The 14477-nt window shown below is 32.8% G+C and overlaps 1 protein-coding gene across 1 annotated transcript in view; it reads left to right on the plus strand.

The window, feature by feature from the left end:
* LOC123546793 (uncharacterized) overlaps positions 1 to 14477 on the plus strand; it is a 53015-nt gene that overhangs the window by 8323 nt on the left and 30215 nt on the right. Inside the window, exons 8-27 of the mRNA XM_045333353.2 lie at positions 384 to 430; positions 703 to 757; positions 1205 to 1271; positions 1674 to 1761; positions 2478 to 2764; positions 3743 to 3797; positions 4834 to 4974; positions 5294 to 5520; positions 6641 to 6771; positions 7073 to 7260; positions 8043 to 8188; positions 8521 to 8853; positions 9123 to 9265; positions 9482 to 9552; positions 9971 to 10125; positions 10673 to 10839; positions 11193 to 11373; positions 11661 to 12001; positions 12892 to 13149; positions 13960 to 14231. Of these exons, the coding sequence (XP_045189288.2) occupies positions 384 to 430; positions 703 to 757; positions 1205 to 1271; positions 1674 to 1761; positions 2478 to 2764; positions 3743 to 3797; positions 4834 to 4974; positions 5294 to 5520; positions 6641 to 6771; positions 7073 to 7260; positions 8043 to 8188; positions 8521 to 8853; positions 9123 to 9265; positions 9482 to 9552; positions 9971 to 10125; positions 10673 to 10839; positions 11193 to 11373; positions 11661 to 12001; positions 12892 to 13149; positions 13960 to 14231 (3353 nt within the window). The remainder of the gene's footprint in view (positions 1 to 383; positions 431 to 702; positions 758 to 1204; positions 1272 to 1673; positions 1762 to 2477; positions 2765 to 3742; positions 3798 to 4833; positions 4975 to 5293; positions 5521 to 6640; positions 6772 to 7072; positions 7261 to 8042; positions 8189 to 8520; positions 8854 to 9122; positions 9266 to 9481; positions 9553 to 9970; positions 10126 to 10672; positions 10840 to 11192; positions 11374 to 11660; positions 12002 to 12891; positions 13150 to 13959; positions 14232 to 14477) is intronic.

The following is a 14477-nucleotide window of genomic DNA, read 5'->3' on the forward strand; positions in this document are numbered from 1 at the left end:
CGCCGTTTTTCAACACTATTTCAGTCATGTAAGGGCGGGCAGTTAACCTAACCAGTGTTCCTGGATTCTGTACTAGTACAAACTTGTTCTCCGCAAGTAACTGCCAACTTCCCCACATGAATTATCAGAGGTCCTATTTGGGTGCATTACATCTAGCACGCTAAAGAACCAGACTAGACGCTGGTATTGAAGCGTCTTCTGTAACTGTCTGCCATCTAGAATTATTAGAAGTCTTCAGAAGGAGTTGCCCATATGGGATTCATGTTGGGGCTTTACAGACGTTTACAAGCAATTGTCTGTGCAAAAGTATATTTTCATTATTTGCAATACACGGCAATCACTTTTTACACGATATTGATATGCATTATTCTCTTTTTTCTCAGAAATATTGATGCTACAATCAATGACATTAAAGACAGTCAGGACGGAGGTGTGATACTTATTTTTGATATTATAAATTAGAAGTATGTCTGATATCCGGAGCGAAATATTTAAAGGAACGATGTTCAAACGTTATTATTATTTGTAGAATAGATAATTGTCCGAAAATAGAATTCAAATAATCTCACTTGTTGTCATATTTCGTTGATCTATTTATTGTTATCTGCATTACTTACACTAAAATTCGTTTTCAAATGCGTGTGCCCTGTTTATGGTCACAGTCAGATCAGCAAATCTTAGCCCTCTTTGTTTTGTATTTAGAATTTCCGACGATATCTTCTGTCTCACGAAATAAGATGAAACTCACATTGAAAAGGTATGATGAAATTAACGAAATTTTCTAGATTGTCCATAAAACCCTCACATTAATTATGTTATAGTATGTTTCAGTTACACAAATGAATACATTTCATAGTTTTCCATCTAAAAACAATCATGTTTTCAAGTTTTGAATGACTTTAAAGTTAGATCTACTTGAGAGGCTATGTATTGTGATACCAATGACAAGTAATAAGACACAAAAGTGACAATATTATTTATATGCCAAAAATATGCAGCACATACTTCCTATAAATAATTTTCAGTCTGTACTATATATAAACACTTTTACTCATTATGACATATATATCGTTAATGTAATGTGGTAAACAAAAAAATATTAATAAATGGTATATTAATGTGAGTGTTCCTAATAATCATTTATCAGATCTTTTTTAAATATGACTGAATGGAGTTGAAAATGGATATTTATATTGTATTACAGAAAGCACTCTGAGAACGGACATGGACGTTTACCAAGCTTTGAAACTGACACTATCAGCGTAAAGAAGGTGATTTTGCTCGTTTTATCATATAACAAATAAATGTACATGACAGCATGTGTAATGTTTACATACATATTTTCTAAGTTACTAAAAGCACAAGTGTATGTACTCATGGAGAACATAAAAAGGGAATTCTAAACTTTCAAATCAAATAATAAAGTGTAAAGTAAGTTAGAAATAAGAACAAAATTGTGTATTACTGTAGTGTGTAATATATATGCGTAAAAGACAATATAAAGGACACCGAACATAATGGACTTATATGTCACGAAAACAATGAATTACAAACAGATACAACTGAGATATGGATACATTCGATAACTTGATTTCTATAATGTGAAATTCCATAATTTGAATACGTGCATCCTCTCATAACACTATGTATTTAAGATAGTCTATATTTTACAGAAACCAGTCACAAAAAAACTGAAGCTAAACCAAGTGGAAGGGCAGATACAGTCTCTTATATCAGCAGTTCATAACATAAGTGATAAGTGTATGTATACGTAAATTATTAAGCTCTTACAATCGCATTAGCGAAAGACATGGTTTGTTTTGGACCGTAAATCAACATTCTACTTGTTTTTAAGTTTCGAATTTATGTGTAAAGAGTTAGTGTTACAGCATTTCGCTAGTGGTATCGAAATGTTTAAGTGATGACTCTGTAGTCAGTTAAGTGCAGAATAGATATAAACTATGATTAATTATATGTTATTGTTTGACTGCATACACCTACAAATTAAACTTATTTAAGAAATAATGATATCCAAAACTGTGATTTTGTCGTCAATACAATTATTGTTTGGAGTATCCAAATGCATCCGAACGACAAACAATGGTTTTATTTATGAAAAAATCACTGTTTGTGGTACATTATTTTGATTTTATCACGATGTCAATGCTTACTCTTTATACCAGTGACATCATCGACCACATATTGGTTTTATTTATGATAACATAACTGCTTGTAGTACATTATTTTGATTTTAACACGATGTCAAGACTAACTATTTACACCATTGACATCATCGACCACAATTATGCCAGCTTAGTATCGTATTCATTTTTGACATGCCGCTATTGAGTTAGCACATTAAGGTCATTTACTATCACGTACAAACAGTGATTTGGATGCATAAAACATCATACTTCCACCCTTTTTAAAATGTAAAAACAGATGTGCCGTGTTAAAATGTGTGATTTATTTTGCAGTTGACACAAAGAGAACAGAGAAGGTACATGAATTGCGAAACTTAGTAGAATCTTTGAGATCGGAAGATTTCCTCGAGCTTGGCAAGAACGTATTCACTCATACTTGTGATACGGAAGACATTCTCTGCGTCGAGGAACGTTATTTGTTGCTTGACATCATTGCACAAGAAGGCAGTAAAGGCGCACAGAAAATTGTTCTAGACCTTATAATGAAGAGGCCGAACGTAACAGAAGAGGAAATGAGGCGCTGTCTCTTTCACACTATACCAATTACTGATCCAATACCGGTAAATTGTGTATGAAAGTATTACATCCTTTCCTCCAAACTGTCATGATATAATCAAGTGTTATGAAAACTGGTATATGTCAGGTGTCTCAGAGAACAAAACGCCGATAGGGGTTATGCAGAAAAGGTATCTGACCGACGGAAATGTAGGACAACTAAGATGTGGTCAGACAAAGAATGATTCGTTTGGTCCGGCTTAATCTTAAGTTATTTCGAAAATGCTTCTGATGCTAAATGATGTTCGCCGATATTAATCATGCTTACAATAGTTTGCAAAATCAGATCACTTACGTCCTGGCATCACACAGTCCACTATGTTTTGTATTCAAATAAAGAATCGTAAGAATTAATATCTAAACTCCTTGTTTGTTTGTTGCGTGGTTAGTCACATCAACACAGTTCAGGGAAAATAGCGTTTTTCAGCTTAAATGATGAAGAAAGACCTTACATATGGTACCTTTCTAGGAAATATTCAGACATTGATGGAGACTATGTACAACCACAGACCTTTCATAAGCTAGCTGGATGGGTTCTTCACATTTGCCACCCGAGCGTGGCTCTGTCTAGTTAGTTTATACTAATACATTTTAGGTCGATTGTGAAGCAAGTTTTACGACTAACTTCACTCTCGAGATCTCATTCCTAATTAAAACCATCGCCACGAGGGTATGAGAGAAGAGAAGCCAGTTTCCCTTTTAATGTTGAGCGCAAACAAGAGAGCTACTGATACCAGTTTTCACGTCTTTGGTATGACGCGGCCGGGGGTCGAACTCACGGCCTCCCGACCTCGAAGCTGACACTCGGATTCACTTACGTGAGGGGCAAGTAATTTGAAACTCGCCAATTTAACGCTAGACATAAGAGGCATAATAATGTATATATAAACGTTTGTTTTCAGCACTGATTGTACCGTATTATATTTCTCACCGAAACCAATTTTGAAGGTTGTCAATATTTACTAATTTGTGTATATTAACAGGAACTTGTTGCGTTCGTTGAAGATCTTTGCATTTCTGATGACAGTCGTCCAGGAGGTATGTTTAAAGGCCTAGGCTCACAGGGGATGTAATAGGTGTAGAGTGATTTTCTTAAGGCAATCTGTTTACGTAATATACACACCTACGTATGTCAGTGTAATTAACAACACACGTTATTTATATCAAACAAAATATATGTATATCAATAAAACTTGAACACTGTTTAATTGAAAATTAAAAAAAGATTTTTGTCAGATATTTTACCCGTTTATATCTTAGTTTGATATAAAACGCCTCAAGAAATTAGCTACCTGTCACAATATTAAATCGGTACGAATGGTGAATACATTTCAGTAAGAATGTACTTATATTTATCTTTCAATAAACATATTCACTTCTGAAAATATAAACAATTACTTCCTAACATCTGTGAAAACATAAAGTTAACATATTTGTGTAAATAAACAGTTTTATAAGTTAAGTTTGAAATAGTACACTTCTAAATGTATAGCTGTGCAAAATATGAACCGGGCGCTTTTTTGAAACAAATACTTGTTATACATGCAATTTTAATTTTGAACAAAATATCTATAAATACAGTTACTTTATTCATTTAGAAAAGTTAAATTCGTTTACTGAGAGTTTTTAGTGAAAGATGCTCGATATCTTTAAAGTGATTGTTCGGGATAAAGCTATATCTTGCACAATGATATGATATATAATGATGACGTTTACAGTGAGCTGAGGATCAAAAAATACAATAGATTTAATATAATCGCAAGACTTAAGAGTACTTATGTTTTCATTTTTTAATGAAACAATTATAAATTATGACATATTAATGGTTTAATCAAATAAAAAATCAAGTGGTTAAACTGTATAATACTTTCACTATTCAATGCTTTTCAAAACAATTTGTCGCCTGCTATACAGGCAAAATGACCGTTTACATGAACTGCCCTCTTTAGTAGCAAATTAGAATTTTATCATCGGAGCTAATGTCTATCTTGTGAGTCAGTTGTGTTTTTATATCCAACACAGTAATAACGGTTTTATTTGAGAATTTACTGAATACCGAACTTTCACTTAACAGAAACGCCAACACTATCAGCTACAAGGAAAAGAGCATGTCTTTCGCTCGGAGCCATAGCAAAATCTCTGCATAACAAAAATGTTACAGAATCTGACAGAATAGTCGGCAGGATCGAAACATGGTTGAATATACACAATGAAAGTAAGGAATAAGTCATTTATTTGAAACTGAAACAGAAATTTATAATTTGCATGTTGACTACATGTTATGATAAGCGTCATGCCAGATAGGTGATAACAAATATCCAGTTTTATCATTCAAAAGTAATAGACACAGAGAGAATACAAAAGTATTCATACTTTTTAATTGTTACACAACATGTTTACTAGTATATCAGGTGTACTACTTTTCCATTCGTCGTTGAATAATTTTCAGTGGTCGTTGCATAATTTTCATTTCGTCGTTGAATAATTTTCATTCGGCGTTGCATAATTTTCAGTCGTCGTTGCATAATTTTCAGAAAAGGCAAGCAAAATTATCAAACCAAGAATGAAAAGATATGTAGTCGAAACTGACGAACCAGCACATTATCACATTGAAACAAAAACAGTGCTAATACAGAGTCTCGGTAATGCCGGTAAACAGCGATCATTGCGTCACATCATGTCATATATGGAACCAAACGTTGGAGTAACGGCGTGGAGGAGAGCGGCTATTAACAGCCTTAGACATTTTAAATGCCAAAAGGTAATCCATAATTTAGAAACTACGATGAAAAATCATTATTTAAAGGCTCAAAATGCCTTTGTTTATTAATGTGGCTGTCACATGTTTTGTTATGAATATAAAATACAATGTAAATTGATTTCTTGTTACATCCTGTTTTTGATGATTGGTCTGTCCGATATGTTAAAGGTTTTAATATTAATTTACACAGTAGGAAGTTTTATTGAACTCATTGTTTTGTATTACCTCCCTTTATGGTTCTAATGGAACACGTTCATGTGCTGTAATGTGTTATTTGAACTATATAATCATGCATAACATCTATTTGGACAGTTGTATCATCTGATTTTTAACATAAAAATGAAAGCCTTATAGAACTTTAAGTGAAACGTGTAAACTGTTCGATATTAAAGCTTCATAAACCTTTATATTAAAAAATGTTTTTGTTAAAAATAGATCAAGCAGCTGTCCAGATAGATATTATGCATAATTACATTTTTAGAAAAAGCACCATTTTCATTATTGCACATGATCCTCTCAAGTTAGAGCCATACATAAAATGATCTTGAGCGTTTCCAGCCTAACTAAGAGGCCTGACTGGTTCTTCTCTGTGTCTGTACTATACACCGGACACGTTAAACATCCAAACTGTCTATTCGCCCAGAGCCGGACAGGTCTGTATCTAAAATAATTTCTCGCTCTCTGTTCTGGGGCTTTGCCTCACTCTGTCCTCCTGGTCAGATCGTTCTGTGTCTGTACTAGTAGAGGATGGATTTGGAGCACTGAGTGGCTAACTTTATGATACATAAAGCGCCTTTGATCGTGTCCATCATGAAAAGGATGCTAAATAATCTTGTATAATATGTAAAGGGAAATTATAAAACATATTTGATTCAACAAACTTTTCTACTGTTTGCATCAATATTCAAACATACATGTATGAGAAAAAAGCAAGAATGGTTTTTATCTAGTAATTGACATATTTCGTATTCATATGAAAACGTGTGGCAGGCACATTATAAAACAGGATTTATGATCCTCTAACATGTGGACGATAAACAAATTTTCAGGGTGTTGATATGAACATAAGCTAACAAAAACATCTGATCATTTCAACAAGAATTTTCTTCTTTTCGTTTAGAGTGCAGATTTACTGGTCACTAGTGCTACTTATGATAATGACTTTATGGTACGGAAAACAGCAAGGCAAGTGCTAGAGAAGCATCCACAAGGGACAAAATTCACGGCTGAGCAAGAACAAACAGTATTGAGGTAGATGTTAGTCTGATTTTTGTTTGCAGTAAACAACTCATAAAAACACATAACAATTAACTACCCGACTACGAGGTCATAAAACGGAGATTTGTTTTAAGTGTAAAAAGATCCTGCATCTGATTGCATGGATCAGTCTTGAAGTTGACCAAATTCAAGGTAACCACCGGCGATTTTTCGTCAGACACAATTAGATGACTGGTACATTGAATGTACACATACACATTTTGATAAATTGTCAATAACAATAGTAGCCGACTTGCAAGCGTATGTCAATATTTTCTGCTCAATATAATTCCAGTAAAAGCTACACTTATCCAGTGGTTGTACGAGTGAAACGAGGGGCTCTTCAGACATTACAGGAACTTGAACAGGGGATTTATTTCCATGTAGAACCCCCAGGTATAGACTGGGATAAAACAATAGGTACTAAGGATATTGGAGCAAGTTTCGGTCTTCATATCAGAAACGTTCTCGATCTTCGACTTGGTAAGTTACTTACTGATCTGTTACGCGAACAATGACTTTTTAATGTTTTGGTATATCTAAAATATTTTACTGTTAAGTCTAAACTGAGTTCTTATATTTGGATTGGAGCTATGGCTCCAAGCCATTATTTAACATCCCCGAATTAAGTCAAGTGTAATAGGAAAAGCTGGGAAACCAAATGCAAACAAGACGGAAGCTGTTAGGACTCCATTAATTGGTCAACGATGACTATATGGATCCAATGAACGATTCGCTTGCATCCAGGCGTTTTATGAGGACACCTCTATACTGAGGTCATGCGGCCAATTAGCCGCGGTCAGCTGTGGCCCATTGGTAATAAGTTAATCTGTACGGATGATAAGGTCGTGTTATATTGCTTGACATGTTTTGTATCGTTGAGATAATAATGTTACTCGAAATTGTTTCTTTTTTAATTGTTATAGGTTGCCGAAATATCTTTTGTCTCAATTGTAAAATATTCAGTCTTAACTTTATTCCTTGTGACATTGTTGAAGAAAAATTGCCTCTGACCGTTCTAAGGGGGTTTCCTGCTGTGTTTCTGTATTTGTTCGTGTTGTCTTCGTGTGTTGCATTGTCTGTGTCTGTCCGTGTATTTTGCTATGTGTATTAGTCACTTTTTTAAGAAGGCGCTTTATTTTTATTTATAATTTGTTTTGTGTAAATATAAACAGTACATGTTATGTCAACTGCAATACTAAACGTAAGAATGAAACAGAAACGTGTGACGTTTGTGAAATAACAGGAACTTGTGATATTTTCAGGTATTTTGGAGGGTCATTTTGCATTAGATCTTCATGATGAAGCATATGCTACAGCACATGTTGGACTGTTGAACCTGCATGTTAATATTGTCAGGGCTCGTGTCTGCTTCAAAGGGCATGTTCGATATAATCTTAATGTTCTGAAAGTACGTCAGTTAATGCTCAAAATATTTTACTGAATTCCATATCAAACATGTTTTAAGTAAAGAAATAATGTGTCTTTATTATGTTTTATTTAAAATAATAATGGAATCAAATAAAACCAGGCTTAAGATCATAAATCAAATTATGTTTGCAAGAGCATGAGAATGCTGCATTGCCATTGGTCTATTTCAAAATTGTGTTTAAAAAAGAACAGAGAGATGCTTGAGTTTTGAGACTTGTCATTTCTACTTAATTTCATTTGTGCAAACGAATTTCCCATGGCTTAACTTATAAAACATATGGCACTATCCCTTTTTAATGTTTTACTTTTAAGGAGTTTGGTATAGACAGCGTACAGGATGTTGTAAAAATTTACGATCGAGTGATTGAAAACATAGTCGAACCCATAAAAACTGCTGTTCAGCGTTTTATACATTTAATAACACTGTTCAAAGATGGAACGATGATGGAACTTGTTGGAAAATTTATTAACGTTATCAAAGACCTTCCGAATATACTAGGCGATATCACCAAACGAATTGAAGAGTTTGTCAAAGACGTATATAACATTGCTATCAATACTGTTATGGAAGAGGTGAAGCTCATAATAAATGAAGTACGACACTTCTTTGATGACATAAAAACATCTTTACTACATTTCTATAACGTAAGTATCTTGTTTACATTCTAAAGAGTTGGAATAATCCTAATGTTGTCGTTTACATGTTGATAATTACAAAAAAAAATATCATTTGTAAATTTTAATCGAAAGTTTATAGTTAAGTACATGTAATTCGTTATATATTTGAATCATCTAACTATTGTATAATGCGAACTTAATACGTGTCGTTTTAATAAATTACTTCAATTTGATATGTATTGAGCTCATTTGAAAACACCCAGTTTGGTTATTTACGTTTTATCTAATATTTGCAGGAGATCGTAGATGCAGTAACCATGGGATTCCCTTTTATAGCAAATAAGATCAAACAATCGTTCGAACTTATAGTGGAGGCGATGAAGCAATTGTTTAATAACCCAATGCAAGCAATAACCACTGTTGCCAGAGCGATTACAAAGTAACAGATTTGAAATGATACATCTTATCCTTTAATATATTTTATTAATTAACATTTTCATCCACTTCTTTCATTATATATATTATATATATACAATGTTCAATGTTAAATATTGATTAAACGAATTTTGAATTAAAACTCCTGTGTGCAGTATTAAAACAATGATGTATAGCTTTTTTACATAGGTTTTGATACATCATCTTGCGATTCTTTCAGTGTTAAAATGGCTGTGACAATGTTTGTTGATGTGAAGACACGAGTTGTGGAAGCATGTATGTTTCTCAAAGGTAATGTAAAGAAAAGTTGGTTACCAAAATCTATTTAAAATAGTTTCCATTTAATTGAAAGAACAAGTTAGATATATTAACACAATAATTACGTTCCTGTGTGAAACGTTTATTGAATGTGGTATCAAACAGCAGGAGATCCGTAATCATCATTACCATCATGTTTAACATTTCTTAGAATTATCTCTGTGATATGTTTTTCAGTATTGATATTACAAAATGTTAATGAATATTCGATATATAAATATGAAGAACATAAGATGATTCACATTCATTCCTCTGATTTTAGTCATGCAAATCATATGCTAATTTATATCTCGATTAAATTCGTTCGAGATTTAGACGAGCTGCTGTTTTGACACTCATTATCTTATAGCAAACATAGTTTCATATGAATTCAGTGAATTTTTCTTACCAGGTCGAGTCATGTACTGGGTTGATACAGCAAAGAAGTTACCTGATTTTTTCCGACGTTTAAAGGATTCCTTTACTAAATTACTTGATTCCGTAAGAAATCGAAGAGATCTTGTTGATGATATGGACTCAGCATTTAGTAATGGAGTTGACAAAATGGTTTGTAAAATATACAAATGTACTTTCACTAATATTTTTCTTCGAAGTGCATATGGACCATGCATACAAAGTAATTCGTGTTTAACAGTTCCTTTAAAAAAAAACTTTATTTGAGGGAAGACTTTACCTGGTTAGGTTAAATTCTAAACATATATGTAACCGTAAAAACGCAGGAATAATGTTGAATTGAAAAACATAATGTGTATTCGAATTATAACTGCGTCTGTCAGACATACCAGATTCAAAAGTAGACCTCGTGAATACTGCGATATTGCTAAGAGATTTTTTTTTATAAAATTTGTAAATTAAACTGACAACACTTTTGCACTTGTTATCTCTTTGGGTAAAACATTACTCTACTCAAGTATAAGATATACTAGAGATTATTGCGAAGTTAAACAAGTATACTTTAGATGTTTTTCTTTTCTTCTTGTCCTCTGGTATTCATCATTAACTTTTGCTTAGTAAGCACATTGCGATTTCTGAAAATATCAGCGATTTTTTCTTCGCAACAATTTGTGTTTGTTTCTGATATTCTGTTTCACAGAAATCTTCAGCCAAGGACCTTATAAACGATTTGAAAGCCAAATGGGATGCAATATACAAACGATTACAGCCATTGTTAGATATCGTGCAGCCATTCTATGACGTATTTAAGTCAATAATGGACTTGATTAAAGGAGTTAAAACGGCGTATACTGAAGTGAAAACAGTGTAAGAAATAATGAAGTGTTAATTAATATTTAATCTCGTGGAAGAATGTAGAACTCTGGATTTAAATCTTGATCATTTGCTATTTGGTACAGTGTATTTTCTTAAAATGACCTAGGTTCAGGTTTGAAGAAATAGAGATCTTACAGTGAAACAGATTATAAGTGTGATAATGTAAAAGATAAATAAAAGTAAATAATATTATGTATCAATAAATAAAAGTATATTAATTAATACATTTTAAAACAATTATAATTCCGTAACTTTAGTATTTGGATTGATGTTTTTGTATAAGTCAAACCATAGTGCGCTATCAAAATCTGTCAACATGCATTTTACACGTTTATGACTTCCAGAATTGTAGACGGCAAAGCAAGAATTCAACGTGTGTTTGGACCAAAGTTTGATAAGAAATTCCCGGTGGACAGAAGATACAACGACACAAAAAACAACTGCAGTGCAGGAGTTTACCCAACAACTACGGATAACTTTTATGACACAACTGGTGTAGACATCATACATGGAGTTGGCCAATCAGTAATTTTGAATTTAGTTTTCTTTTAGTTAAAGTTGATAGCTTTTTATCGTTCTTTGGAATTCATTATGCCTTTATTTCCTTGAAACGTAAAGCTTTTGTCTATATATCCATATAGAATTTGGTTTAAAATCATGTTAATGATTTAGACTCGGTGGGACTTTGGTTTAATTCATTTAATGAAAGGGAGATCATTTATTTACGAACCAGTGTTTGCATTGGGTGTTCATTATTATGGGACCGTAAGTTTGATATAAATGTAAATGGTCGTTTTCAAATGTATGTGCAGATTGTCAACCCTGTAAATGGCATTGTCAAGGATTTTGGACCGCAGAAAGTACTCATACAACCAGTTGATCCCGAATTTCAACAGTTTGAAATAATCATCGAAAATATTAATCCATTTGTGTACGTGTTTGACCAATATATCAAATCGGGAAAGAAGATCGGGAGAGCATCAAAAGCTCCGAAGTGTAAACCTAACTTTATCCATGTATCTGTTCGTAAGAAAAGAAATGATACAGATGTAGTTGACGACGCAGACTATGAGTATGTGGATCCATCACCATTCCTGGATAGACTCATTCCCTATCCAAAATGGTTTAAAGAATGCAATGACCATGAATTTCGGTAAGTTTTTATTGTATTTACCTTTAAGTTAGAGGTTGTTCTGTTTTTAATGATATAAACATTCATTCTTTATATTTATGGATGTAGGGCGTTTCTTTAGGATATCGGACATTTTGCAAAATGATTCTGCGACTATTTCTTTCTTTTTTCTCCAAACATTAATGCTAAATAATTAAAATATGGCTAATAATGTACCTTTTAACCAAACAGATTCTACTTGTTGCGAAAAAAATTCTTCACCCTTAATGGCAGTTTCCTAAAATTGATATAAGATGTACAATAGGGTAGAGGTCGGTAATTTCAAATATCTATTGAAGTAGATTAGGCTTGGTTCTGATATTTTTCTGTCTGATATTTATAAAGATAAGCTACAGGTAAAATGAATTTTTTCAACACTTTTATTACCTGGGAAATATATATTAAAACAAAAGGAACTAAAAAAAATCAAAGTTCATTAGATTTTATACGTTTCCTTCTAAATAAATCTCTTAGATGGGCGGTGACCCCAACTTTTTTTCTTTCCATTTTGAAGCATTTTTGTGTGTCATTAAAAGCTGCAAAATATTTTTGAAATCTTAACTGCTTTTGTAGATTTAAATACGTTTTTTTTTTTTTTCAATTGAAAATAAAGCTGTTGGGGTAATTATATCAACATGTAAAGATGAAAGAGATATGTGAGTGACATTTATGCTTAATTAATACTAATATCACCTTATGCACATAGTAACCTGTAAGACCTGAAATCCGTATAATATTAAATGGGCTATCATATGTTTTGTGCCATCATCTTTTCAGATTTCCGTTGATTCTAATCTTAAATATTTAAACTTTGAACTACGAACCAGTACTTCAAACATATTTCTATTTGAGATTATTTGGCATTTAATCAGGTATTTGGAACAAACATTCGACTCGGGAGAGTCTACACAAAAGCTGGATCCAGACGAGGTTAAAGAAGCCGTTAAACGTTATTTGAAAGACGGGCTTTCAAACGGCACTGATGGCATTTTTGATCCCATAGGTCCTTTTGAACCGGGTGAAGATTTAGAAGACAAAACTTCATTTAAAGACAGTTTAAAGGAAAGTTTGAAGGAGCAAACAAAAAAATTTACAGCATTTTTTAAAACGGCTTTATTTGGAAAAGACGGGTAAGATATTAGATATCTTGCATTTCTGCCTGTGGAAGACTGCAGGGAAATAAAATTATTCGTCGGAACAAATCTGTTCTGCACACAAAACATCCTTTTTGTTTACCGTGTTAAGTTATTACAGCATGTTGAAAGGTTCTCTGAACATTTTGTATGCATTCCTAAATCGGATTTCTTTTCAATATAAAATCTTGCCTGTAGTAAAAAGTAGACATGTCGCATATTCCTTAAGATGTTTGAAATTTATTTTGATACAGGTTGTTCGCTCGGGTCGTGTATTTTTATCCTATGGTGCAGATAATGTGAACTAAATCTTGAACAATCTTGTCAGTCATTTATAGTCACTTCGTAAAATGAATGCTCTTGTCTTTTTATATACATCAAACATTGAGAAGTAGTTAGATTTAATAATAAAAGATAGCGAGTGGTAACTAAGATCTGTAAGTATAATCAGAAGTTTTACTAAATCAGTTTAAAATAACATTTAAGTACTACTCAATATTCAGTTTAATCGGAAAATGACTATTAAAGGTGACAACTGTCCTCAAGATCATTACTCAGCATTCTTATCATGCGATAATAGTCTGAAGGAGTAAAGACATTGTCCATACACGAGTGACATAGATTTTGTTTAGTCCTGATTAAATCCTCAAGTCCTCTACTCTATCAACGAATTATCGGATACTTTATATAGATGAAATCAGATAAAAAAAACAAGCTAATCTGAAAATTGACTTCAGGCGCATGAGTTTTATGTCAACATATATTGATAAAATACAGTTTTTGAAACATGCAGACATTTCTTTTCAGACCTGTTGTACCAAATATCATGGCCATTATTAATTTGAATTCGAAGCCCGTTGACTGGTTAGTGGATCATTTAGACAACCAATCGAGGGTGTATACTGAATTCAACGATGTGATCACACTTTTAGGCGCTAAAATGAAAGAAGCGCCCGATGGAGACCCCGAAACAATGTCATTACACCATATTTCTGGAACTCTAGGAAACCACGGAATATCTGTAGGAAGTAGCAGTGTCAGTCAGACCAAGGACAAACTTTTGACAATAGCTGAGCAACGTAAAACTATTTATTTCCAGCACTTAGTTTTTGTATTACATAATTATGTTTTAGTTAGTCGCACGCCACTGTGCTTTTATTAAATTACTATATTGGGGTTTGCAATGTTAGATCTATCTGATAACGTTATATTTCAGTTGTCAAGTTCGTTGTACATTAAACTTTTCTTTAATAAGCAATTTTTATCAAATTATAACATTAAGAATTTTCTTTGTTACGTTTTCACAGGCACCATTAATCGGAATA

This window comes from Mercenaria mercenaria, chromosome 9 (genome assembly GCF_021730395.1).
Source record: "Mercenaria mercenaria strain notata chromosome 9, MADL_Memer_1, whole genome shotgun sequence".
Classification (NCBI taxonomy): Eukaryota; Metazoa; Mollusca; class Bivalvia; order Venerida; family Veneridae; genus Mercenaria; species Mercenaria mercenaria.